The sequence below is a fragment of the Equus przewalskii genome, unplaced genomic scaffold, assembly GCF_037783145.1.
Source record: "Equus przewalskii isolate Varuska unplaced genomic scaffold, EquPr2 ChrUn-13, whole genome shotgun sequence".
Taxonomy (NCBI): Eukaryota; Metazoa; Chordata; class Mammalia; order Perissodactyla; family Equidae; genus Equus; species Equus przewalskii.
Window position 1 is genome coordinate 3199056 of NW_027228750.1, and position 26030 is coordinate 3225085.

General features: G+C 48.0%; 1 protein-coding gene and 1 long non-coding RNA gene across 2 annotated transcripts in view; one reads left to right on the forward strand and one right to left on the reverse strand.

The window, feature by feature from the left end:
• LOC103557243 (uncharacterized) overlaps window positions 1-26030 on the forward strand; it is an 84171-nt gene that overhangs the window by 50802 nt on the left and 7339 nt on the right. Inside the window, exon 5 of the long non-coding RNA XR_546417.2 lies at window positions 18359-18405. This is a non-coding gene — a long non-coding RNA (uncharacterized lncRNA). The remainder of the gene's footprint in view (window positions 1-18358; window positions 18406-26030) is intronic.
• On the reverse strand, window positions 4322-17476 carry CD2 (CD2 molecule). The gene is made up of 5 exons (XM_008529654.2): window positions 17273-17476; window positions 16826-17131; window positions 12488-12721; window positions 8305-8427; window positions 4322-5042 (listed from the first exon to the last, which is right to left on the reverse strand). Exons 1-5 carry the CDS (start codon window positions 17331-17333, stop codon window positions 4723-4725), a joined length of 1044 nt encoding a protein of 347 aa, XP_008527876.1. The 5' UTR covers window positions 17334-17476; the 3' UTR covers window positions 4322-4722.

Sequence of the window (26030 nt, forward strand, 5' to 3'; positions counted from 1 at the left end):
AATAGTCTGCCTGATTTCTGCACCCTGGGTGGGGGTCCTCCCAGCTCAGTCTCAACATTCAGTAGAAAACTTTTATTTAATCCTCTTGTTTTTAATATAGTCCCTTTCTATCAGCTGTGCATGGTGCCCACAATCCAGAAACCCTCTGTTTTACCATCTCCAGAGAATTAATCTGCAGGCCTCGGCTGGGCAGTGACTGATCTGCTTGTTGTAGGGGACAGAATCTGGGATCTAATTGCTTCTCATGCAGATCTCTAACCAGTGTGTCCATTGTAGCCTCATCATTCCTACTTCTGGAGATAAACCTAGATCTGCCAATTCCTGCGCCTCTTGAAGATTTGTTGGAGTCAGTCAGTTGGCACGTGGCTTTCTCCATTGCAGTCTTCTTAGTCAGTTACCACCTTCCTTCTACTTTTTCAAGCTCCCAAAATTGTGCTACTGTTTTTTTTCCTCTCTCTGCTCTCTTTGTCCTTGTGGTTTACATCTTTTATTTTTGTGAAGTTTAATGTTATTTTTGTTGGGTTTCAGAAGGGAGTGAAGGCTGACACATGGGTTAGGCTGCTATTCTAAACTAAAACTTCCTCCACTGTTGCCCTTGCCCTGCCCCCTCCCCAAGTGACAACTTCCTGCAATCAAGGTATTGCCTCCCGCATCCTTGTGGCTGGGCTCTGCCGCATCAGTTCATTCCAAACTGCCAGGCTTGGTGGACTGTTTGCTTGAATCCATGAAGGTGGATTCTGCACCCCCAAACATTTGCTGTAAGCACCTCCCCTACGCCAGCCCTGAGCAGTGGGTAGGTTTTGTGTAGACAGGTAGGCTACCAGAAAGATGAGAATTTCCCCTGCCTCCCCCCTCCTGGTTGTGTTGCTGTGAATAACCACCAGGCTGTCTTAAGGAGTGATGTCCAGATGTGTTATTATGGTAGCTCTGCTCATAGGGTCAGGGAGGTGACAGAAGGCTGGTGGTTCGGTCTTGGCTTGGTGGGGGGTCTCACAGGCGTCTTCTTGAGCTTTTAATAAATCCGGCATAGGATTTTATCCGTTCATCCTGTGTAGCCTGAAGTTAGGAAGCTAACTCAGTGAATCAAACTCAGCACACTGAGTCGCCTTACAGAGTGCTTATTTATTAATTATAAGAGGCTGTGTCTCTTTCTAATAACGAGGCCACTCATATCTGCTATCCAGGATATTCCTTCTCAGGTATCAAGCCAGGAAGAAGGCTCACAGTTAGCAGATGTCTTCTGTACCAGGACATACCTGTGACATTTCCGTACATTATTTCCAGTTAATCCTCACTCTAACCCTGCGAGGTGCGAGCCCCCTTTTACAGATGAGGAGACCAATGTTCAAAGAGGCTGAGTAAGTTACTCAAGTTTGCAAAGCCAGGGAGAGAGAGTCAGAACCTTCTGGCCCCAGTACCTGGGGGCCTCCTCCTACTCAGAACTGGATGACCACAGAACGGGACACAGAGACGACATGGTCTGACAAGGTTCACGTCACCGCAGAGCTCAGGAGTCAGGGAAGGCCCCTCTCATGACCTTCTATTTGAGTGCTTAAAGAAGAGTGGACAGGTGAAGAGCCAGGGGCAGGTGTGGGTGGTGACCCTGAGGTTGGGAACATATGGGTGAGCTTGATGAGCTGTGTGGCTGCAGCCCGGCAGGTGCAGGAGAGCCCCAGGGCCTGGCTCAGAGCCTGTGCAGAGGAAGACTGAGACGAAATCTCTAGACAGCCGAGGACTTTTGGCGCTAGGCTGACCCAGCTGCTAGGATCAAACCGCTCTTTAGGGAGGGCGGGGATGCTGCCAAAAAGACGCGAATTTTCTACCTTCGTTGACACTCTAGGGTGTCCCAGGCCCTCAAATTATCTGGATGTTTTTTGCAACATGGCTGACTTCCTTGTATGGGAAATTTCCCGCAGGGGATTAGTTAACTGGGCTGTCACTGCTTTTCTTACAATGCTGTATTGTTTATACCGTCCTCAAGTTTGACTAGTCACTGATGATTAATGATTTGAGGACCAACAGACCTGTGGTTCCCCAATTTGAAACCCCATTGAATCACCAGAGGGCTGATACAAATGCAGGGGCTTGGGCCCTAACCTCAGCTGCTGAATCAGTATTTTTTCACAAGCTCCGCAAGCTATTCTAGTGCAGTTGGCCTGACCGTTCTCAGAAAGTCCATGCTCTGGGACAGGGTCAGTTGAAGGTCACACAATATCAAAGAAGTGGATGACTGCAGCCCAAATCCTGCGCAAGGCCTCTGTTTCCGTGTCACGATGGAGGTTCCAGCACGGCAGGGAGGAACGTATGACAATGCCACGTATGTTCACTTCCCTTCCTCTCTTCAGGACTGGACTCACCCATTGAATCAGTGAGCTCATGATATTTTCGATACAGTGCTGTGAGCAATGCTGAGAAATGCTGAGAAATGTCCACTGTCCTCAAGAAGCTGATTATGTATTTCATCAGTTCTTTTTTTTTTGAGGAAGATTAGCCCTGAGCTGACTACTGCCAATCCTCCTCTTTTTGCTGAGGAAGACTGGCCCTGAGCTAACATCCATGCCCATCTTCCTCTACTTTATACATGGGACGCCTATCACAGCATGGCTTTTGCCAAGCGGTGCCATGTCCATACCAGGGATCCAAACTGGGGAACCCCGGGTCTCCGAGAAGTGGAATATGTGAACTTAACCACTGCGCCACCGGGCCGGCCCCTTCATCAATTCTAAAAGGCACATTTTAACATCTCAGACATGGGGTTGTGCCTAAAAATTGATTGTACCTTAGCATTTGTTATAATGCAACTGAGAGTGCTTTTTCCTTTCTTAGTGATATGTAAAATAACAGTGCCTCTTAAAAACAATGAAACGTAGTAGTGGAAAAAGGAGCAGTGTGCTTGGGTAAACAGGTAGCCGACGTGAGCCGCTTGCTGTTCTCTCTGTGTGGGTAATTCCGCACCTTTGCCTCACCGGTTCTGTTAACTTATTACAACTCAATTCCAATGGCACCTCCTTCAGGAAGCTTTCTGTGCCACCCCAATCCCACCACCCAATCTGGGTTCCAAGTCCTTCCCCTGGGCTCCTGTACTCGCCTCTGACCTACGCTTAACAAGGTATGTTACATTTGTCCTGTAATTAGTCCACCCCTCTCCCAACTAGATTGTGAGCTCCTTGAAGGCAAAGATGCAATGGCACACCTCTGTGTTCCTGGTACCCAGCACAGAGCCTGGCGTGTCGTCGAGGCTCAGTAACTGTTTGATGACTGAAAGAATGATGAGGGATTGAATAGTTCAGGCAGTATATGTGCTGTACCATATGTAATACTACAGGATTTCAGAAAAAAGGCAGGGCACAAGCCTAGAAAGGCCAGGAAAGGCTTCATGAAGAGAATGAGACAGGAGCCATTCTGGCAAGATGGCTGATGGACTCGCTCAGGACTCCATGAGGATGAGAAGGCGGGCAGCGCTCAGACCTTCATCTCTTCTACAGGGTAGTTCCAGCAATGACAGTTACTTGGCTGGATTTCATGTTTGAAATTCAGGAGGCTATGGGGTTGCACTCATCATTATCCTTCTAATTAACCCTGGGTGCTAAAACAATAGATGCTCAGGTTCAGAGGAAAAAGCAGTTCAACCCTCAGTGAGCTCTCACAGGAAGTCCTAAATATACATAGACTTTGTGGTCTAGACCTCAGAGCTTCCTGCCAGGGCCTGACAAGGTTTAGCAAATCTAAGAAGCCAGGAGAAAGCGAGCGGACGGGACCACAAACACGGCACCAACATTTCAAAGCAGGTGCCTTCTCACTGTCTATTGTTTTAGAACCTTAACTGAAAACTTTTTTTTTCTCCCCACTTCCCCCAAAGTACAGCTAGCAGGAATGGGGTTTGACCTTTTCATAATGGTCATTTAAGACACTTAGGATTTGATTCGACCGAATTATCTCTTGCCCGACCTTTCGTGTGTCGTCTGATAGGCTCACGGCACCTCTAGCACTCATGGGGTCCCCTCTTTCGAAGTCACCTCTGCAGAGCATTGTGACCCTGCCTGAACAGTCAAGGAAGTGAAACCCAACGATTACGTTTTCTGGTGCCTCTTGTTGAAGTTTGTGTATAGAGGTTTCAGTTCATGATACAAATCTACTAGCAGGTTGTGGGGCTAGCTTTGCAGCTGAGAACTGGGGAGCATGTTTTAGTTGCTGTGGTGGGGATGAAGGTGGCCCGGGTGAATGAGGGTGACCAAATTTGATCCTTTGTCACACCAACCAGCCTCTTTCTCATTCGTCAGCCTGATGCTGGGCTCCTTTCTACAATGAGTGGACACTGGGGTCAAGTCAAAGCTTTTATTTTACTTCTACTCCCGAGACACTGGGCAAGTGTCCACCAGGCACATGAGAAACCCAGGAGTCTGTTGAGCAGGCTGGCTGCTTGCGGTGAGACCCAGGCACAGCCATCGCTCGACAGCTCACATCTGCACGTGATCCGAGAGAGCGAGGAGGCCACCTCTAGGATTTTGTGCGTGGTCGCCCAACAACCTAAACCTTGTTTTTCACTTCCTGGCGTGGTGGAGATCTATGAGGAGGCCACAGACTCCAGACTCCAGATTACACCATGTGGCTGAGTTAGAAGGTGCAGATGTGGCTGTGGCCCACGAGCTCGGGAGGCAATAATGTTCTACTGGTGGAACACCCTTCATTAGAGGAAGGGGACAGCTGTGTCAGGAGACAGAGTTACGAGTTTTCTGTGGCCCCACGGGGAGGTTTTGGTTGTACTCGAGGCCTGGGGAGGGGAGGGCCTTTCTGCTGGTGAGCTTGTGTGCCCGGGGTAGGAGCTGGCCTCTTCTGCTGCTGGTGCTGGACACGGTGGCCAGGAGGAAGGGGGCGATGACCAGGTACCTGGGGGCGATGACCAGGTGCCTGGGGACGATGACTAGGTGGTGGAGGAGGCTGGGATGCAGCTGGATTTAGAGGAGTTGACCCTGGAATTTGGTGGGGCTTCCGGCCCCTCTCCTCGGAGATGACTTTGTGGGCTCTTATCTCCAGCTCTTCATCTGTAACAACAAAAGCTCTAGAGAGTTCATCTTGGCAAGAGACAATCAATGGAATGATTTATTGAGTATCCCTCCTATGGACAAGGTGTCGTGCCAGCTGCTTTGGGGGATGTGATAAAGAAGCAGAAGCCACCTCTACCCTCTAAGGGTCCCAGGTCTTGTATGGGAGGCCCACTAGCAAGGTAGAGTGAGAGCCCAGGGCTTTAGAGAGCTCTGGGAGCCAGAGGCAAGGAGACATGAGAGGAGGGCCTTGGGCTCGAGTCTCCCCGGCACAGAGCAGACACTCAGACCCCAGAGCCCTGCCACTGTGTGGTCCTAGAGCCCACGCCCTGAGAGCTAGCCCATCGTGGTGGTTAGAGCCCTTGTGATAGGATCTGAGGAGTCAGAGGGGACATTAGTAACTCCCTTCCTTCCGATGGCTTTCTCCATTGATCTTTCACTCAGTTCCGCTGTAATGCAGCCCACATTCCGGAGAGGGGTTGGAGCACATCCAAGGGGCATTTTAGTCCTCAGAAACTAACTAGTTTCTCATAAATTCATAAGCAAGCCCTGTTTTCTTGGCTTGGAAGGAAAACAAATGCTCCTATGGTCACCCCTCTGGGATTCTCTGTTTTGTGTGACTGCAGTCCATCAGGACAGGCCCACAACTCAGAGTAATGTAGTTTTCCTTTGCTATTTTAAAATCACACAGGAAGTCTGCAAGACGCTCAGCTGCTGTCGGCCTGGAGCGCCCCGCTGGCCCCGCTGGCCTCCTTTGGCCTGCAAGTCAGGTACTCCGGTCCTTGTGCCCAAGGCCATCCTTGCAGCGCTCCCAAGGGAGCTAGGAAGAGGACGCTCTCCCTGGGGTGACTGGATGGCCGTTCACACTGATACAGGGCTGTGCGGCTTAGGAAGCATCACCCTGTGACTCCAGCTGCTGGAAGTCTGGCCTCAGGTGGCTTTGAATGTGAAATCAAAGTCAAATGATGTGGTTTTGACATGCGAGAGGCCAGCGTGCTCTAAGCACACAAAGTAAAAGGACACAGAGGGGGAAAAACATGTCCTCCATGCTGTCCTTGGTGCCCCAAGGGAGCTGAGGTCATGCCAGAGGGCCATGGACGGGACTTTGACCCTCACCCCAGTTCCCATCTGTGGGACTTGGGAGAGTCCTTTTTCGTCCCATACGTGGCAAGCCTGGGCTGGCCATTTGTTGGCTAGTCTGTTCACCCACCGTTTTGTTCATTTGTTCTTTGAACATCTATTCCCCATCTTCTAGGCATTAGGTGCCATTGCTAAGTGGCAATGATGACTGAGACACACTGCCCTCAGAGAGCCTACAGTCAAGTAAGTGACACGAACTGGGACTGTAAATCACAATGTCAGTGTCTGGGAGGAGCCCAGGGTCCCCAGAGAGGTGCAGACCAAGAGCCCCATGAGTTCTGGGAGGAGGAGTGGGGTGTGGCTGGGTGGCTGAGACCTCAGGCTGGCTTGCACAGATGAGGCTAGCGATGGCTCTGCGCAGCTGCCAGGTCAGAGCAGGACTGTGGGCCTCAGCATGCGCACACTCCTCTGTAACTCCAGCCACCGCCCAAACATCAGCTCCAGGAAACTGCTCCAGGCTCAGTGTCCTCCTCCCTCATTCCATCTCTCGGTGACTCCACCCAGGGCCAGGATGAGAGGGAAGCAAGCAAGGCTCCCAGGCACAGCATTTCAGGAGGTCCGAACTCTCAGGGTTGTGCAAGGGTAGGCTCAACCCTCAGCGGGTGGGTCTCCTTAAGTTTTGTACCCTGGGCTCCTTGCTCACCTCACCTCAGTCCTGACTCAGCCTACAGACCAGAGGATTTGGGGGAAATCATTTAACCTCACTGAGCTTAAATTTCCTCATCTGTATGAATATTACTTGTCTCATAAGATCACTCAGAAAGTTGGACAAGATAAAGAATATAAAGCATGTATTACAGACGTTAGTGCCTGGCACAAGTGACTGCTTTGTCACCATGAGCTAATCCTCACGTTAGCCTGGTGAACTCCAGCCTGGCGAAACCAGAGATTGCCTTGTTGTGGGTGGCACGTGGGGTCCACCTTGGAAGAATATGTGATCTTTGACCATTAAGTGATGGAGAAAGGGGCTTTGCAGGGGGAAGGAGGTGGAGAACAGCCTGAGCAGGGCTCAGAGGTGAGGAAGCCGTGGGTGCCTATGGGACTCAGCAAGCAATTCTGTTCCACTGTGGTGGGAGTGTGCAAAAGATGGTGGTGGAAGCATGGGGCCATGCTGGGGGCAGTCGTGTGGCAGGACATGGGGCTGAGGGGCAGTGGCTTGAAGGAGACCCAAGGAAAGAAGTCTGAAGTAAGGAGGCCAAATCCCAAGGTGGCCCGAGGCCACCACTGCCTGGGGAGGTGCAGACCAGGTCCTTCTGGGTAGTACTGGAGGCAGCTGGCATGGGCGTGCTGGGCTTGCTCTAGGCACAGACCCAGAGCGAGAGGGCCCAGCCCTGCTGCGAATGTGAGATTGCACAGAACCCGAGGGGCCGGCCCACCTGGCTGCTTGTCCTGCTGATGGCTGAACGCCCCCTGCTGGACCCACCTGCAGTGTGGCGTCTCTACACCCCCATCACAGCGCCCGTAGAGACACCAGGTGTGTCATTATCTGAACATGCCACCTTGGTGGCCTGGATGCTCCTTGAGCCAACTCCCTACTTATGAGCATATCGTTTTCATTCTTGGCGGGTTGTCGGACAGGCCTGATTTGAGGAAGAAACAGTCCCAGCCCTAACACATCCCCTCTGAACAGCAAATCGGAAAAGGCGCTGTGACCGCTTGGTTTTAGAACAAAGTGTGTTCCCATGAGTCCCCGATGCTATGAAATGTTACGATGTTCCTGGGTGCTTGGTCCTCAGCACACCTTGGGCCATCCGCTCAGGAGAGCACAAGATGTTTGTTCATAGAAATGGTGTTTTGAAGCTAATCTTTCTACCCACGTAGAGTGGCTCACTCAAAATACATCCACACAGCCTTCCCCTGCATCGGCCTCAGCTGGTGGATTCCAATGAGGCCGACCTGGATTCAGCTTCTCAGAACTCCCACAGTGTCACCACTGAGAATCTGTTTTTCAAAAATCAAGCTAACCACAAAATGGAACAAACTGTAACCGCCACTTACAATCGTGACATTCTGAAACTGCTCGTCTCCATTATTTTCTTTCCAGAATCAAAGTGTCATCTCCATGAGTTGTGGCCATGGGGATTTTGCCCGGCCCATGGTGGGATAGAAGAGAGGAGCTTACCATTTCTCCGAGAGTTCTGTTTTTTCCTCTTGCTGATGTAGAAAATGAGTAGTGCCAAAAAGACAAAGAGGATGATGCCGCCTCCACAGATGCCACTGATGAGATAGATATCCAGACCTTTCTCTGCAAGAGAAACAGAAGGGGGCTGGCGGGGGCGGGCCTGGGCAGAGGGGCATCTCGTCTTCTGGCCAAGGGCTCCCACCTCCCACATTATCAGCTAAAAGAGCCTCATGAGACTTATCAACCTCATAAAGGCCAGGCTCATGGAGGGCGATGAACTCAGCCAATTCGTGAAAGGGCGCAGTGTCCAGGATAAGCCCCCTCAGAAGGCTCCTTAGGGAACTGCTCTCCCGGCCTAGAAATGCCTGATTCTTCATGTGCCAGGGCACCGCCTACTGCCGCCCATGGGAAAGAACGGCACAGCACTTTAGATCTGAGAAGAGGTTTAGAGACAATCTAGTTTCACCAACAGGGCCCAGAGAGGGAGGATGAGTTTGCCTGAGGCCACACCACATGTGTGGCTGAGTGGTTCTTTTAAGCAGCCCATGGTCTCGAGGTTGCTGCAGTGTTTATCCAGCTTCATCTCTGGCTGCCTTCCTACACCACAATTTTTTTTTCTCACCCTCTTGACCAGGCAGTTTCTAGAGACTCAGGGTAAAAGTTCCACTTGTTCAGCCCAGCCCCCTGACCTCCCAGTAAGCACCCCCTCACAGGTGTTTCCTGGCCTGTGAGAGAAACTGAGACACACGGTGAGTTAGCAGCAGCAGAGGACTTCATCTTCAGCTCGCAGAACTTTGGTCACGTAATGCAATGAAGATGACAGGGACTCAGTGTTCAGAGAAATGGGTTTGAGTGCAGGCTTTCCTAGGCAAGAGCTGTAGGACTTTTGGCAAGTTACTAGACCTCTCTGAGCTTGTTCCTTCCGTTATCAAATGGAGATAATGAAACTTATGTCACGGGTGACTGTTGGAAGTTAATCAGATAATAGATGTGAAAGTGCTTTGTAAACTGTAAAACAACACAGAAAGGTAAAGTCTTGCTCTTAGTAGAGCTCTGTGCACTGGCATTTCTGGAAGCTGTTTCCAGAGAGGGCCGATGGGCTGTCTGCCCTTTGTGAGCCAACGGCAGTTGGAGAGGCAGCAGCCTGAGCCAGGGGTCAGGGGACTCGGACACCTGGAGGACAAACTATGAGCCCAGCCCAGCATCACAAGGGAACCTTTCTTCACCCAAACATCCCTAGGAAGATTCTATTATACGTGAAGCCCAGGAGGGGCCCAGGGAGCAAGCCAGAGGCCCAGAAACCCAACTACACAGTCTTGTAGCCTGCAGGGGCTTGTTGATCCTTGCTTTCTTTCCTCACGTCTCTCTCTGACCCATTCTTTGCCTGCCAGTGACACACCTTTTTACGCTCTGGGGAGGAAGCGGTTTCCACAAGGAGAGGCAGAATCCTAAACTGCTGTGAAATTGGGCCAAGCGAGGATCTGGGTCCTGGAAGCTCTGCCGGCCTGGAGGAAGGGCTGGGGCTGCTGAGTCTACATCTGGCTGAGCCAAGGACTTCCCAGGGCCTCATCCGGGTGCATCAGCACAGGCCTGGAACAAGCGGGGAGCACGTGGCTGAGCTGGGCAGCCACCAGCTCGTCTTCTCTCGAGTCCTCACGCAGGGCGGCCACTCCCTTATCTTGGGCACATTGAGCGAGGTGGGAACGCCTCCCACAGTCTCTTCGCAGGTTGTCCAGTGCAGCCCTCTGGGGTGCCTGGTGGTACTTTCCGTGGGAGAACGTTCCAGCTTGTCTCGGAAGCAGCTGAGTCTCTGTCATTCAAAACTCCATCTTCACAGTCTCTAAATCCAACCACGCTCCTCTCTGCGCTCGCTCTTGGAGATAAGGCGCCCGAAAGTTTATGTGGTAGAGTCCTCATGTGTCCAAAGCTGCTGCTTCCTCCTAGTAGCTTGGTTCTCAGTATTTACTCACCTTTTCTGAGCCAAATGGTTAGTCTGATCATTGCTCCTCTCGGCCCTGGCCTTTTAGGATGAAGTGTCCGGATTCCTTTCAGTCTTCCAGAGCAGTCTGCTCCTCCCCAATCTCCCCCGGGTGTTCCTCCCGTCTCTTGAGTGGCCCTTTTGGGGCCAGCTCCTGCTCTGCACCACAGAGTAAGGGACATGAACGTTCCAGTCTTAGAACCTCAGCTTTTCCTGCGGCTCCCCCTCCTTCCCTCCCTCCCTATTGCACCACATTTTTATACTGGTGGGATCTAGTTATAATAAACTTGGAGTTGCGTTGCCAGATAAAATGCAGGATTCCCAGTTAAAATTGAATGAAAGAACGAATAACTTTTAGTATAAGTATGTCCCATGCAACATTTAGAACATATATACAGTCATGCACTGCAGAACGACATCTTAGTCAACAACAGACCACATATACGACGGTGGCCCCATAAGACTGTACCATGTAGCCTAGGTGCGTAGTAGGCTATACCCTGCGGCTTTGTGAAGTGCGCTCTGTGATGTTCGCACAACCACAAAATCGCTTGGCAACGCAGTTCTGAGAACGTATCCCCGGCGTTAAGTGATACATGACTCTATACTGTCTTTTTATTTGCTATATCTGGCAACTCTAATCAAGCACCTCCTCAAAGCGGAAAAGAAGGTGGGAAGTCAAGGAGAGGCCGCTTCATTCGCTGTGCCTTCGTTATGGGGGCACGTGGAGGGACGGCTGCGGGGCAAACATGACAGGGTGAAGTGATGCTGGTCTGAGTGTGTGGTTGGCAGACTCTAAGGTGACCCCCAAGGGTCTCTGCCTCCTAGTGTTCCCTCCTTTAGGTAATCCCCTCCAGCTGAACATGGACTGGACTCATTGAGTTGTTTCTAATCACTGGAACGAGGCAGAAGTGATGGGCTATATATCACATCTGAGATCAAGTTATAAAAAGATCCCGGCTTTTGTCTCAGGCACTCGTTCTTGCTCTCTTAGATTGCTCTGAGGGAAGCGAGCTGCCATATTGTGAGCAGCTCAATGGCCCACATGGCTGAGCTTGGACATGAGTGACATGCCTGCAGCCCCTATGAAAGACTCTGAGCCAGAACCACCCAGCTGAGTCCCTCCCAAATTCATGATGCGTGGAAACCGTGCGATAATAACTAAACGTGGGGTAATCAGTTATGCAGCAATAGATAAGTCATTCAAAGCATATGCAAAAAAGCCTCACTTCTGACTTCACACCAACTCAGGGCTGCTTCCTAACATCACTGACCAGCCATAGTTACTGTAGAAACTCAGGACCTCTGGCCAAATAACTGTTTGTACTCAGTTTCCCTTCAGGGGGTTTGACCAGACAGCACTGGAAAGGTAGTCAAAGAGTATCAGACTAGTAACTCTTGGGGATCACAGGCCTCATTTTCTTTGTGGACCAGGAGGCTGAAACCCAGAGACAGGGAAGGAATTCTGGCCAAGTTTGCACAGACCCAAACTAGAAGTCCAGGCCTCTGGCTCCCAGAGCTCGAGCACTCTAGCAGGCCAGCTCTCAAAAGTTAAGTCTAGGGGTCATGTCAAGCTGGGACACCAGAGAAGAGCTTAGACTCTCGGAGCTTCTGGACTTCCTCGTGCTGGCGCCAACACCGTGCTGTCCGCTCTGTGGCAGGAGGAGCATCACCTCACTGTGTCCATGATCCTCCCTGGCCTTGAGCCTTCCCCCCCCCATACCCCTAACTCCTGGGTTTCCACAGTCCTTGTACCTTTGCCTCTGACAGGAAGTGCTGGCCGTCTCCCCTCCCAAAAGGAATCTTGTTTGCTCCCTTCTCGATCATTACCCTGTGAGTCGAAACCGTGGTCCCTTGGGCAAGTCAGTTTGCCTCTCTGGGAAATGGGGGTTTGCATGAGGTAACCTCTACAGCTCCTTCCACCTCTTCAGTTTGGCAATTCTTTCTCCCAGAAGAGGATCTTTTTAACTGCCTGAGGTTAAATCATGCTGGGTGGGAGCAGGCCTGAGGTGGGTAACTACAGAACACCATCTACTCGAAGGCTCCCCTTGAAGGTTCCCTGGAGGTGTGTCTTCAGTTCTCATCCTGAGCCCAGGCTGCCTCCCAGCCCAGGCACCTGAGCCCTGGAGTGGCCCGTTGCCGTGGGCCTGGCAGAAGGTGTGTGTGATGTGAACTTGGGACGTCTGACCAGCGCCCGCCACGCACCTGTACACCTGATGACCACAGAGCTGCTTTCCTCGCTGACTGTGTTATTGGCTGTGCACTTGAAGGACGCAATTTGGTTGCTGGCCCGCTTGTATACGATGACTTTGCGAGGACTTTTTTGGATCATTCTCCCATTTAGATAGAGTTTTAACTCAAAGTCAGTTCCTTTTGTCACCTCGCAGGTCAGGGTGGTGTTGGTGCAGCTCCAGGAGATATTAGGTTTTGAGACCATCTCTGAAAAGAAAATAAAGATCCAATTCATGTGAGGCGATTTTCTGATTTTAATAGATGTACCTATTTATAGAGGGGAAATGGAATCAGTTTGGGACCAGGGAACAATTTCAAAGACCCCCTAGCTATTTTCAAAAATCGTTTTTATTTTATTTTATTTATACAGCACACTCAGAACAAATTGATCTCCGGTAAAGTTCATAAATACATTATATCAGCAAAAAATATATCATACCAAGTGTTTATGTGCTGTTTTCTACCTTAAAATGTTTTCACTTACATGATACCATTTAATCCAAACAAACAGAGAGGCTGATATTTTTTTTTTCCCATTTACAGATAAATGCCCAGGGCTCTGAGAGAATAAGTGGGTGGTCTAAGGGCCCCCACTAATAAACGGCAGAGCAGGACAGCAGCTCACCGTTCCGCATCCAAGTTCGATAGTACGGGTCAGAGGGTGACCACATCCTGATCCGCACTCACTCAGGAGCTGGAGGGAGCACATTTCGAGAGCAGCCAGGAAGCCTCCCCTGAGGCATCCTTACATGTATGGCCTGGGGCCTTGGTCACAAATGAAACCCTCCTCCCTCAACCGCCCATCAGGGTCCTGGGAGCAGAGGGCCGGGTGTGCATCTCAAGCTCTGGAGCACCAGCCCCGATCTCCATCGAAAGATGCTTGGCCACCCACTCTGCCCTGCTGGACCTCATCTATAAGAGAAAGATAAGAAAGACATGCCCCATGTCACAACAAGGACAACATGTGACAAAGCCCTTGGCAAATTGTTAGGTACTGACGTTATTGGTGATAGTCGGTACATTCATAATCATAAACTCCCTGCCTCTCCTTTTCTGACATGATAAGATTCAAAGGCTGCATCATAAAAGAAAAGGCCTTGGCGTCAGACAGGCCAGGTCCAAACCCCACTCCACCACTTCCCAGCTGTGTGACCAGCTCCTTTTTCTCCTCTGTTCTTTCCCTCATCCTTTACGCTCTTTCCCCGGACTTGCCACCTTTCTCTCTCAGTTTCTGTCCACTCATTGTGCAGATGGCAGGTTATTTTTCAGTGATCTCCTCCCTCCCTGACTCGCAGGCAGTGACATCTTCTCCGTGAACTTTCCCACCAAATTTCGTTTCTGTCCCAATACATAGGCAAGCAGAAATTGTTTCCTTCCCGTCCTGGGCGTCTGCGTGACCGGGAATGAAGAGGATGGAGAAATATGACCATACCAGACAGGCTCAGTGCGCAGTCTAGGGGCTGAGTCAAGGAGTTCGCTTGCCTTTTCAAAATGGAAATATTCTTTTTCTCTATTTATAAGAGTAAGATCCGATCATTGTAAAAATTGATAAAATAAAAAACACGTTTCAAGAAGATTAAAAATCACTTGCAATTCCACTACCCAGAGTCAATAATTATTAATGTTTTGATGTATATCTCAACCAGATGTTTTCTATGCATACGTACACATATAAAGTTTTAAAAACTAAAACTGGATCATACGACTTTGTAGTCTGCCTTTTTTCTTTACTGATCTATTATGAAATTCTTTCCTTTATGAATATCAATAAATATATATCTCCACCATCTTTTTAAATGATGTGTTCTTAATTTAAGTAGTAACTTACTGCTGGGGGCTTTTAAATCTTTCTCAGGATTTCACTAATGTAAAGGACACAGGGGTGAGCAGCCTCTTGCGGTCCCAGCTTTGTACAGATCCTCTCTGTAAGAGAGCTTCCTACCAGAGGCACAGCCGGGGCAAGTGGGGCCACAACTCAGAGATGAGGACTCCTTAATTCGAAGTTGCTAGGATTAACTCCTTCTCCACTAACATCTGCTCTTAAGGGGCTTTCTATTGCCTCTCCAGGCATTGGCAGCAGCCCTCACCGTAAGGAGATGTGGGTACCAAGACTGAATCTGTGAGAAGCTTGGAAAAACAAAGAGATGGGGGAGGGCATGGGCATTGAGCAAATAGGTACTGTGCCCCAGGAGAGAAGGGCACCTTTCCTTAGTTGTCTCATTGAAGCCCTGTCTCACTGAATATCCCACGGAGTTATTACTATGAAAATCAGATTCAGAGCAGATAGAGAATTTGCCCTAGGCCATGAGGCAAGTAATGGTGACCGGACCACAAACTGAGTTAGGATGCTGTGTGACATTGACTCACGCGTGCACACACACACACACACACACACACAGATAGGTGGTTCTTATGTCATGGAAAGATCTCTGTTATTTGGCCAAGGAGTGTGGGGTTTTTTTGGGGGGGGGGCGTACTGAAAATGTTCTAAAATTGATTGTGGCGATGGTTGCACAACTCTGTGAATACACTAAAAGCTATTGAATTGTACACTTTAAATAAGTGAATTTTATGGTATGTGAATTGTATCTCAATAGAGCTTTTTGGGGGAAAAAAAAAGTCACCATCCTTGCTAAAAGAAGCCCTGGTTTTGGATCCTGACTTTGCTCCCATCAAGTGGTGAGACTTTGGACAATTCCTTTCTGCTTCCTTACAGATAATTTCCTTATAGATGTAGATAATAAGGGGATAACCACAACCACCTCTCAGGATCATTGGGAGCCTTAAACAAGATCATGTCAGCCAAGCTCCTGACCCCTGGCTGGTAGCCATTATCATCACTACAATACTAAATGAGACACAAACCTGAGGTTCATGTGCAAAACACAACACTTGAGCCAGGCTGGCAGGAGTCATGAGAGCTGCGGTGCCCGAAGCCCATGATCAGAGGCCCCTTCTGGCTCCATTCTCGGTCCCACCCCATTTCTGGAAGGTACTCTCCATTCGAGGTTGCAGGACAGGGTATGGAAAGTTGTCACTTGCATGGGAGTTAACACTGCCTGGGATTGTTGGAGTGGGGCTGCTGCCAGGTCCACGTGTTGGCAGCGAACAGGGCTGGAGGGTGACCGAGGCAGGAGGGGGCCCTGCCTCTGGCGACACTTCCTGTGTGAAGCACAGAAATGTTTATTTGCTCACTGAATCTCTGGCTGTGCTCGTGCTGGGCTTCCTTCTTCCTCTACAAACCAATGCAGCTTCCTCTTTTCGCTTCTAATCACCCACTGCCAGGCGTCTCCTGGACTTTTAACTTGAATGTCCCTTCAGTTCCACTTTCTCTTTCCTCTCTCCTGCACCCAAGCCGTCTCAAATGTCTCTTCTCCACATATGACCCTCAGCATATTCGTTCTTCCTTATTTTACAGGTACCCTTTAGGCTAAGCCAGAGATCACCAGCTTTGGTTGCTCATTAGAATCACCTGGGGAATTTTAGAACCTACTGATGCCCACATCCCATGCTAAAAAATTCTGATTTAATTGGTCTGGGCTAGGACCTGGCACCGGCAACTTCTAATAGCATCTCAGTTGATTCTAACATGCAACCAGGGTTAAGAATCACGAACCAGCCCCTCCCCACTTCGCTTGGACTATAGCAGGGCTTCCTAGCTAGTCTTCTTGCCTCCATCTTCAATATCCACTCTTGCGCTCCCAGTACATGCATAGACATTTAAGGCCACACCTTGTGTATTTTCTACAAATGTCAGCAAAAATCATCTTCCACCTTTTATCACTCTGATGTTGAGCAGATCAGAAACAAAGCCTGTTCATCCTTAAATTCATTATTTCTAGCCCTTTCCTGCCATATAACTACTCCTTCAGGGCATCCTGGCTTGAAATTGTCTCTAGATGGAAGACCCACTGCTCTCCAGTCAGCCTCCCCCTCCCCGCCTGACTCCTAACTCACCCCTTCGTCATCCACCTGGAATGGGCATCTTTTTCTTCTGCCCACCTGGCCCCCTCCTTCTGATTAATGCCACCTTAATCCAGGTTTTTCACTCAGCCCCATAGCCCCGTAACCACTGAAGAGAGAGTTCTAGGCAGATAGACTTGAGGGTCTATCAGCTGTGTATTTCCACACATGTGGATTCCATCTCTCCCACAGGGCTGGCCCTCCACTGAGGCAGGAGTGATGCATTAGATTTCCTTTAGGACTCTGCTGAGGCCGAGGTCAGGCTGGGGACATTCCATAAACGCTATTTCCCAACCTGCTGAACAGCACCCATAATGAGATGGAGGAATTTAGGGAACAAAGACTTACCTAGAAGGCTCAAATGAAATGTTTCCTCCAACACATTTTTTCCATCACTATCATATGCGTCTACCTTGTAGGTACCTTCATGAATTCTCTCCAGATGTTTAATTTTCAGAGTTCCATTTTTTAATACCTCGTATGTTTTATCTTTCTGGAAAGTCATACTGCCATTTTTGAATTTTGCAATCTTGGTTTTTCCTTTGCTCCATTGTATATCTTCTACATGCTCACTCATTTGAAAAGCAGGAATGTCCAGGTTGATATCACGTTCCAGGGCACCCAAGATGGTGATATTCTTTTTAGAGACTGCACCTATAAAAAGCAAGACAGTTATGAGGTCTTGAGACTCACTGGCAGGAGAAGCTGGGCTGCAAAGTCTTGACTCTTACGGTCACTTCGGGGTCTCCAAAGAAGCTTCTAATGGTGGCAGTGGAGGCCCACACACCAACTTACCTTTGGAGGAAAAGAAGAAAATCAAAAGGAAGCTGGCTAAGAGTTTACATGCCAGATTCATCTTTGGGGTTAGTTTCCTTGTTGTGATTCTGAGCTCTTCTTGCAAAAGGAATTGAAATAAGACTGGCGGAATCCACCCCCTGAGAGCTTAACCACGTGCCTCTTTTTTTGCTTCTTTTATGGTAGCATAGAAAGCACACACACACTCAGCAAAACGACCCTGCTGATGGGCTCCTCTGCCAAAGCAGATATATTTATAATTGTGTGTTTTCTTATCACATTTTAATCCTCACAACAACCTTGGGTGGGTTTTGTTATCCCCACTGAAGAGATGAGAAACTGAGAGGCTAAGTAATTCCCTCTGGATCACCCTTTAGTTAACAAGGGGCCAAATTCAACCACACCGCCCGCCTTGTATCCATTCAGCTATAATGCCTCTAACAAGACCACACAGAAGTATAGGGAAGCATTCATGAGTGAATTGCAGAATACAAATGTTTATCCTATGATTACAAATATTGGAAAATGTATACATGTGAAATAATTATGAAAGTGGATTTTTCTCTTTCTCAAAAGGTGTTTTCAATATTCTGAAATTGTTTTTATGATGCAAAGAAACAAATATAAATTTAGTCTCATCTGTAAATGCTTGAAATCCCCAAATCTTATGTTTAGCATACATTTTACAAGGCTATTGAAATTCACGGTTAGGCAAATTAAAACTTGTTCCAAAACAAACAAAAATGCATAGAGACTGTGAAATACTATTGAACAACCAGAGCAAATCATTCAAAAGACATTTAAGATGGTTAACATGATAGATGGTTAAGGAAAGGAAGCAATAAGGAGAAAAAGAGAGGTGAGAGAGGTCTTGGAAGGAGAGAGAAAAAAGAAATTTGTGATACGGGGAGAGAAACAGAGTGATGCATCAATGGGCACACACAGAAAAAGACACACAGAGATCCAGTCCCAGGAAAAAGAACACCCAAGGACAGATTGCCAAGGCAGATTTCCAGTTTTATGATTCTTTAGGATAGAGTGAGTAAAAATCTTAAAAACTGTGCTTGTTTTCTGCTTCAATTTTAGGTACAAATATGGATATTCTCTCTCAGGAAGTTGCCCAGGAAATGAAAGTAAGTCAAAGCAATGGATCTCAACCACTGGGTAAAAGGAAGCCCAAGTTTTAATATGATTGTGTGACAAATCCCTAACTCATATCATCCACAAAAAGAAACTACGTTTGGTTTAAATTTTTAAATGTTAAAAAAACTATAATAGTACCAAAAAACAATATACAAAGATAGTTTCATATCTTTGAGTGTGGAAGGCCTATCAATGTATACAATATGATCCAAAAGTAATAAAGAAAAGATGGACACAATTGACTACATAAAAATGTAACATTTATGTATAGGCAAAGAGATAATGAACAAAATGGAAAGATATGACAGAAAGTACTTGCAATATATATGAAAAATTACTGATATCCAAGATATATAAATTATTCCTATCAATCTATAAGAAAAAGAAAACTCAGTTTTTAAAATGTGCAAAGGGGGGCCAGCCTAGTAGCATAGTAGTTAAGTTCGTGCACTCTGCTTTGGCAGCCTGGGGTTCGTGGGTTCAGATCCCAGGTGCCAACCTCCACACTGCTCATCAAGCCATACTATGGTGACATTCCATATACAAAATAGAGGAAGGTTGGCACAGATGTTAGCTCAGGGCCAATCTTCCTCACCAAAAATAAAAGGGCAAAGGATATAAATGAGCAGTTTATAAAAGAAATACACTATAGAAGAAATATCAGTAAACATATGAGAAGACATCTAACATCATCAACATATATATAAATACCATTTTCATCATCAGACTGGCAAAATTAGAAAAGATCATAATTTACGTTATTGACAAGAATGTAGGGACAAACAGTCACCTTCACACACTATTGGAGGGAATATAAACCCAGACCTCTTGCGGGGTAGAATTTGGCAACTTCCACCAAACTTTAAAATATATATGTTCTGGACCTAGTAATTTTTATTTGAGAAATCTATCCAACACAAGTATTTGCATAAATGTGCAAAAATTCTCTTTAAGGATATTTGTTGCAGCATTTTTTGTAGAAAAATTTGCAAACAACTGAAATTGTGGTAGTCTCACATTATGAAATACTGCATAATAGTTAAAATAGAATGAAGTAGACCCAAGAGTAAGAAGATACTAATATTCTATTACATGATAATACATTACATCACATTCTATCATCAGTGCACACATGGACAAAAGCCTGGAAGGATTCTGGCCGGACTTTTAACAGGGCTCTCCTTTCAGGACTTAGAGTCCAAGAAGACTGAAAGGAAGCTTTCACTTTTTATTTTATCAACTTCTTTGAAGTTAGAAATTTTGGTAATGAGCACATTATTTTTATAATGAAATGTTTTTTGTTCTTTTTAAATAAAGGATGCTTAAGTACATGCAGATCCTGGGAAACAATTAGCATCTAGTTTCCCGGCTTGTAAGTGGCTAACCCACTAGCCAGCTGTCCAACTCAGCCTTGAAGGCCTGGGCAGACAATGTGTGACGGCCATCATGTAACCTGCCTCTGCTTCTAAGGGAAATTGTCCCCTCTTCCTCCCGCTTTCCTGATAGTTTTTCCTAAGTTTTCATGGAGCAAGTGGAGAGCAGCTTTCTGTTCTTCTTTTGAAACATTAATCCCACTCCTCTCACATCTCATTCAATTCTGAGTGATGAGCCTGGTTTCAAGGGCAGAAATCGTGAAAGAGATCCATCGATCTGACTATGTACAATTTAAAACTCTTATATGTAAAAAGCCATAAAAAAGGTGAAAAGACTTTTTCTTAAAGGGGAAAATTATTTGCAAGATATATGACGACAGTTAATACCCTTAAAACTAAATTTTTCTTGTAAACATAGAAAGAAAAGATAGACCCCTTGATATTAAAATGCATCAAGGTCATCAAAGGGAAATTCACAAAAGAAGAAATGCAATTAAACAACAAGCCTATGAAAACATAGTCAGTTTATTAACAAACAAAGAAATCAAAATTTTAGCATAGTTGCATTGTTCAGCTTTCATTTAAAAAATGGAAATACACAGTGTTGGTGACGGTGGAAACAGACGTTCTTGTATACGGCCAGTAGAAATGCAAATAGGTGTAGAGTTTCTGATGGACAATTTGTCAGTGTGAATCAGAAGATCAAAAATATTTACATTTTGACCTAACAAGTCTGCAACAATGATTTTATCCTAAGGAAATAATAAGACTTGGCTATAAGTTTATATACTTTTTATAAGTCAAAATTGGGAACAATTTAAATGTTCAAGAGGAGGAAATTGGTGGAGTAAATCACGATATGATGAACTGAATGCAGAAGAAAAGGTCACAATAAACAATATAAGGTAGTTTTTGTTTCTCCAAAAGTGTGTGCCAGGTGTGCGTCTCTTGGAAGGCTGTCCACCTGGCGTTGGCCCTGCGTGTGGGATAATGGCTATCGCTCTGCTGTCTTTGGTTGTTGTTGCTGTTCTAATGTTTCTAAATTGAACATGTATTGCTTTCCAATTGATTTCTTTTTAATTCTAAGTGGGCCTCCCACTTAGGCAAAAGCTCCCAGTACGGAGGGTGGGCCCAGCCAGCCCCTGCCTTCGTGTGTGAGGTTCCGGGGAAAATCCGATGGATGAGTCATTCCAGTTTCTCCCTCAGCATACTCACTGCAGTCTAGGGGGTGTCTCTTGCTCTATCTTACCTGACTCTTTTTCTTACCCAAACTAAGACTCTTGGGGAAACAGACTAAAGGGAAGACAGTAAGAAGCAGAGGAGGAGGAGAAGACAACATTCTCGGAGGTCTTGCTTTTGGGTCAATTCCTATTCCCTGGCTAGTGAAACCCCTTTGGCCCTGACTCCCACCTCCTTCTCTCTGTGTCAATGTCAAGCGCTAGCGAGGATCAGGTTGTGTCAACACTGTGGCAGTTCACACCTGACTAAATGTCTTGAATTGTTGGATGTTAGAGCGGAAAGAAATTCAGGTAGCAATCTGGTCTCCTCTCCACATTTCAGTTGAGCATCCTGAGCCCAGGGAGGCGCTGGCATGTGCCTACTCCCCTTGTCTGAGTCAGCAACCTAACCCCCAGCCTCTGGGACCTGTGCTTCAAACTCTGGGGCCGCCTCTGCTTCCTCCTGAGGGCAAGGGGTCAGCTTTGCCTCCTACACCTTGTGAGCCGCCTCAGCTTAGGAATCACTGGGTCCAGCCTCACCTTCCTACATAACCTCCATCTCTGCTCCTTGCTGGCTCCGCTGTGCCCTCGTTAGACCTTCCAACAAGCCCAGGTGGGAAATGGGAACAAGGAGCCAAGTGTGTATGTAGCATCTTACACTAAAAACTGAGTATGCCGTGGCTTCAGGGATGCTCAGAAAGGCCACACCATGTGTCTGTTTGCAGCCCAGTCCCATTGACGTTTAGCTTGGTTGTACCTGGGTGGTCACATCGGAATCAGCATCAGCATCCGCAGCCATTTTCATGGCCAAGAAATGACGTGGGTGTTCTTATCAGGGCAGCCTCAGGCAACCAGACACCAATGCATCCTCCGAGGTGGGAGACTCCTGTCCCTGAGGGTCTACTCCTCTGCAGGTGTCAAATCTTCCTGAGCAAATCCTTTTTCTTTTCCTTTTGTCTGTCCCGCCCACACGGCATGGGGGACAGAATCAACCCACGGAAACAGTTCCTGTGTGAAGTCTGGGTTCCTGAAATGAGAGTCACCCAGCCTGGAAGTCCCCCAAGGGCTAAATGCCTCTGAAGAAGAAAGGGTATGTGATGCTCTGTCACCGGCTGTACAATCACGTGATTATAGAGAAGAGAGCTTTGACCCAGACTGACTCTGCCCCGCCATGTGCTGGGTCTGTGGATCTGGGCATGCACTTAAGGTCCTTGTGCTTCAGTTTCCACTTTTGTAAAAGAGGACAATACTTCATTCTCAAGCTTTTTGTGATTGTCAAATGAGATGACGTGTCCAGTGTCTAGGGTAGTGCCTGGCCCCTGGGAGACCCTCAACAAACATCAGCTTTCTTCCCTGTTCACCACTATGTTCCCGATAGAGGGGCCTACTTAAGGGAGGGGACAAAATCGAGCTGCTTTGCCATCAGAAATAAACCCAGAAAGCTTGAGGCTCTCAGGGCTTCTGAATACTCTCCAGCAAGAAAGTCGGGGACTTTAATAAGATTTCTTAGGTATGTATTACTTTTCTCTGCTTTTCCTTTTTGTCATCTTCCTCCCCTTGTTTATTTCTCAGGATTGCTTAGCTAAAGTGTGAATTTGTGAACTAAGAAGCTGTGATGCTAGGGACACAGGGAAACCGATCCCCTCCCAGCTGCTGGGCTTGGGAACAGGAGCCCAGGACACAGGGAGGTGGTGCCAGCTGCCCAGAGTAGAGGAGACAGAGCGAGAGCCTGACCCAGAGAAGAGCAGGACGGCCGGACGGAGGCGCCCGCTGGCCAAGGCCCGGGGCGGGGTCCACCACGGCCTAAAGGAGCTGGAAGTCCACGCAGCTCTTCAGCAAACAGCAAGAGCCCAATAAATGACGGTTGTATGAACAACTGAACGGAGAAGATGAAAGAATTGGTGGTGGGATGGAATTCAAGCTAGAAGACCCAGGTTTAAAATGTGATTTCTAACTTTTCCTGCTTGCTAGCTGTGCAGTCCTCAAAGCCCTCGCTGAGCCTGTTTTGTCGTGTTTAAAATGGCGAGGTGGGGCACGGGGCAATCCTTCTGCTTGTTCAGTTTAGCTCAAGAGGTTGTGATGAAGGCCAGATAAAGGCACTGATGAGAAACCTACAGTATACGCCGGAAAGTTCAGGACAGCGTTGTGATGAGAGCCTGTGAAAAATGTATGGGAAAATCATCAAGAGAAGGTTTCTGGGATTTAGTTCAGCCACTGCCAGATCCCACACCAAGAGAGAGGGCAATCTCCTCAGCGTCAGGGAGCTGGGCAAAAAGAGCGGTCACCCTCAGGGGCGCCCAGTAAATCTATCCCTTCCCGCAGTTTCTAGGGCTGCTTTATTTCAAAGGACCTTGTCAAAGTGCCTGCCTGCTGCTGCCACCTCCTGGCCATAATCTGAACTGCACCCTTGCTAATTTTCCACTGGAGGTTGTTAGAACACCTAACCTTTGCATATAAACTGTATTTGCATCGTGTTTTTCAGTTTACACTTTCTCTCCTCAAAAGTAATATTCTTTCATCCACACCATATCCTTGCAGTATAAGTGTTTTTGTAGATGAAGACACCAAGGCCCAGAGAAGTTAAGTGAATTTCTATGGAGACTTAGCCAGGAGATGAGCCCAGATTCTCTGATTCCAAGACCTGTGTTCTTCTCCTGTCACTAGGGTGTGTCAGCTGGTTCTACACCTACTATTTTAGTTCTCAGAATCTGAGCATGGCGTTCTCCCGACCTCCTCTCCTACCCCTCCCCTCTGCTACGGCCCCAAACTCCCCGTCCTTATCTCACATCTGTATCCAAGGCTGTACCCATGGGCAAGGAGGGGAGTGGGGGCTACAAAGATGAGCAGGGCACATGGAGTCGTGTCCTCCCAGGGATCTCAGACTGGTGAGGGAGGTGAGACAGGCACCAGGGACCACAGTACCTGTGAGAAACCTCACAGACAGGTTCAGGCAGAATTCAGGGAGATCAAAGAGGCTCCCGCTGGGAGAGGTGGTACCTGAGCTGGATCTTAAAAGACCAACAGGGTGCAAGTTCACGAAGAGGTCTGTGGATGAAGGACATTCCAGGCAGAGGGCCCGGCAGGAGGCAGGAGCAAAGCACAGAGCTCAGTGCCCGGGGAATTTGCGCTCCTGTTTGCAGAGGGGAGAGACAGGCAGTGAAGCTGGACAGGGAGGTTGGGGGGGAGGATGAAATTCGTACTATGATCCAGTCTTCAGGTCTTCCACTTACTCATTTAACAGATATTTATTGTGGCAGGCACATATTCTGTTTGCTTCTCAGGATAAAAGCAAAGCCAAAACTTTGTTACATGATATTCCTTTACTCAGTCAATGAATATTTGTTGACTGCCTACTTTCCTTGAGCAGGCTGCTGTCCCAGGCCCTGGGAGGTCTCTCTGCCCACATTGAAATTACATTCTAGTGGGGACACAGATAATGAGCACCATAAATAAGTAACATGTAAGTATTTAGATAGTGAAAATTCAGGAGAAAAATGAGATGGGAAAGGGAGAGTGCAAGTTGGGATGGGGGCATGCACTGTTAGAGAGTGTGGCCCCAGTGAGGCGGGTGAATACACGGGGGAGGAGCACTCCAGGCAGAAGAAACAGCGAGCAAAGGCCCAGAGGAGCGAGTGGGGATGGGGGAAGAGGAGAAGAGGTCGGAGACCCCGAGGAGGGCAGGCAGGCCGAGTAGCAAGTCACAGGAGGCTTTGTTCAGAGCAGGAGCAGCTCAGTGCTGACTGCTGTGAGGCCTGGCTCTTTCTGCAGAATTTAAAGCAATGGAAAAGGAGCCTTTCCTGCAGTCGACTCTACAGATTTGACTGAGGTGTGGGGAGGTGAGGCCAGGGGTCCTGGGAGGTCCAGCTCTTGGAATGTGCAACAAACCACCCTAAACTTAGTGGCATAAAATGACCACCATGTTATTCTGCTCACAGCATCTGTGGGCATGGTTGCTCCCTGCCCTGCCATGTCTGTAGTACCCCAGAGAAGACTCACATGGCTGGAGAGCTGCTGGGCACTGGGAGAGCTGGTCCTGGGGGATGTATGTCCAAGATGGTGACTTCACTGGCAGGCCCGATGCCTGCACTGGGAAGGCTAGAGAACTGTCGACTGGAGCACCCCACACGGCCTCTCAATGGGACTGGACTCCCCACAGTGTGGGGCTTCCTTTTGAGAAGGAGGGTCCGGGGAGGGGGCCACCAGAAAGCCAGCGTGGCAAGAGAAGCAGGTGCAGCTGCCTGGGCTTTTATGACCCAGCCTTCAGAATTCCCATAGCGTCACTTCCACTGCTCTCAACTGGTTGCAGGAGACACAGAGCCCGGATTCCAGTGGAAGGAACTAGACCTCACCTCTCCATGGGAAGTATGTCAAAGAATTGGCAGCCTTAGTGCTAATTCGTGTAGTTGTTAAGTTTGTGTACTCGCTTCAGTGACCCGGGGTTCATGGGTTCAGATCCCAGACACAGACCTATGCACAGCTCATCTAGCCAAGCTGTGGCAGTGTCCCACATACAAAATAGAGGGAGATTGGCACGGATGTTAGCTCAGTGACAATCTTCCTCAAGCAGAAAGAGGAAGATTGGCAATAGATATTAGTTCAGGGCCAATTTTCCTCACCCCCAAAAAAGTTGGCAGCCTTTTAAAAACACCACCATGATGTGCCTTGGGGCAAGTCAGAGCAGGGTTACTGCAGACATGAGTTTTATAATTAGAAGAAGACCCAAGGCACCTTTAACACTGTTCACATGAAGAAGTCTACTGCCTGTGTGTCTCTGGGTCTCATAAATGAGCAAGCTCCACTGAACACAGGAGTGCATTACTCACAATAGCCAAGACAAGGAAACAACTCCAGTTGCGTGTTTCACTTAAACGAGATGTCTAAAATTGTTAAACTCACAGAAGCAGGGAATACAATGTGGCTAAGGGGCTGGGGGAAAGAGGAGATGGGAGGTTGTTATTCAATGGGTATAAAGCTCAGTTATGCCAGATGAATAAATTCTAGAGATCTTCTGTGCAACGCGATGCC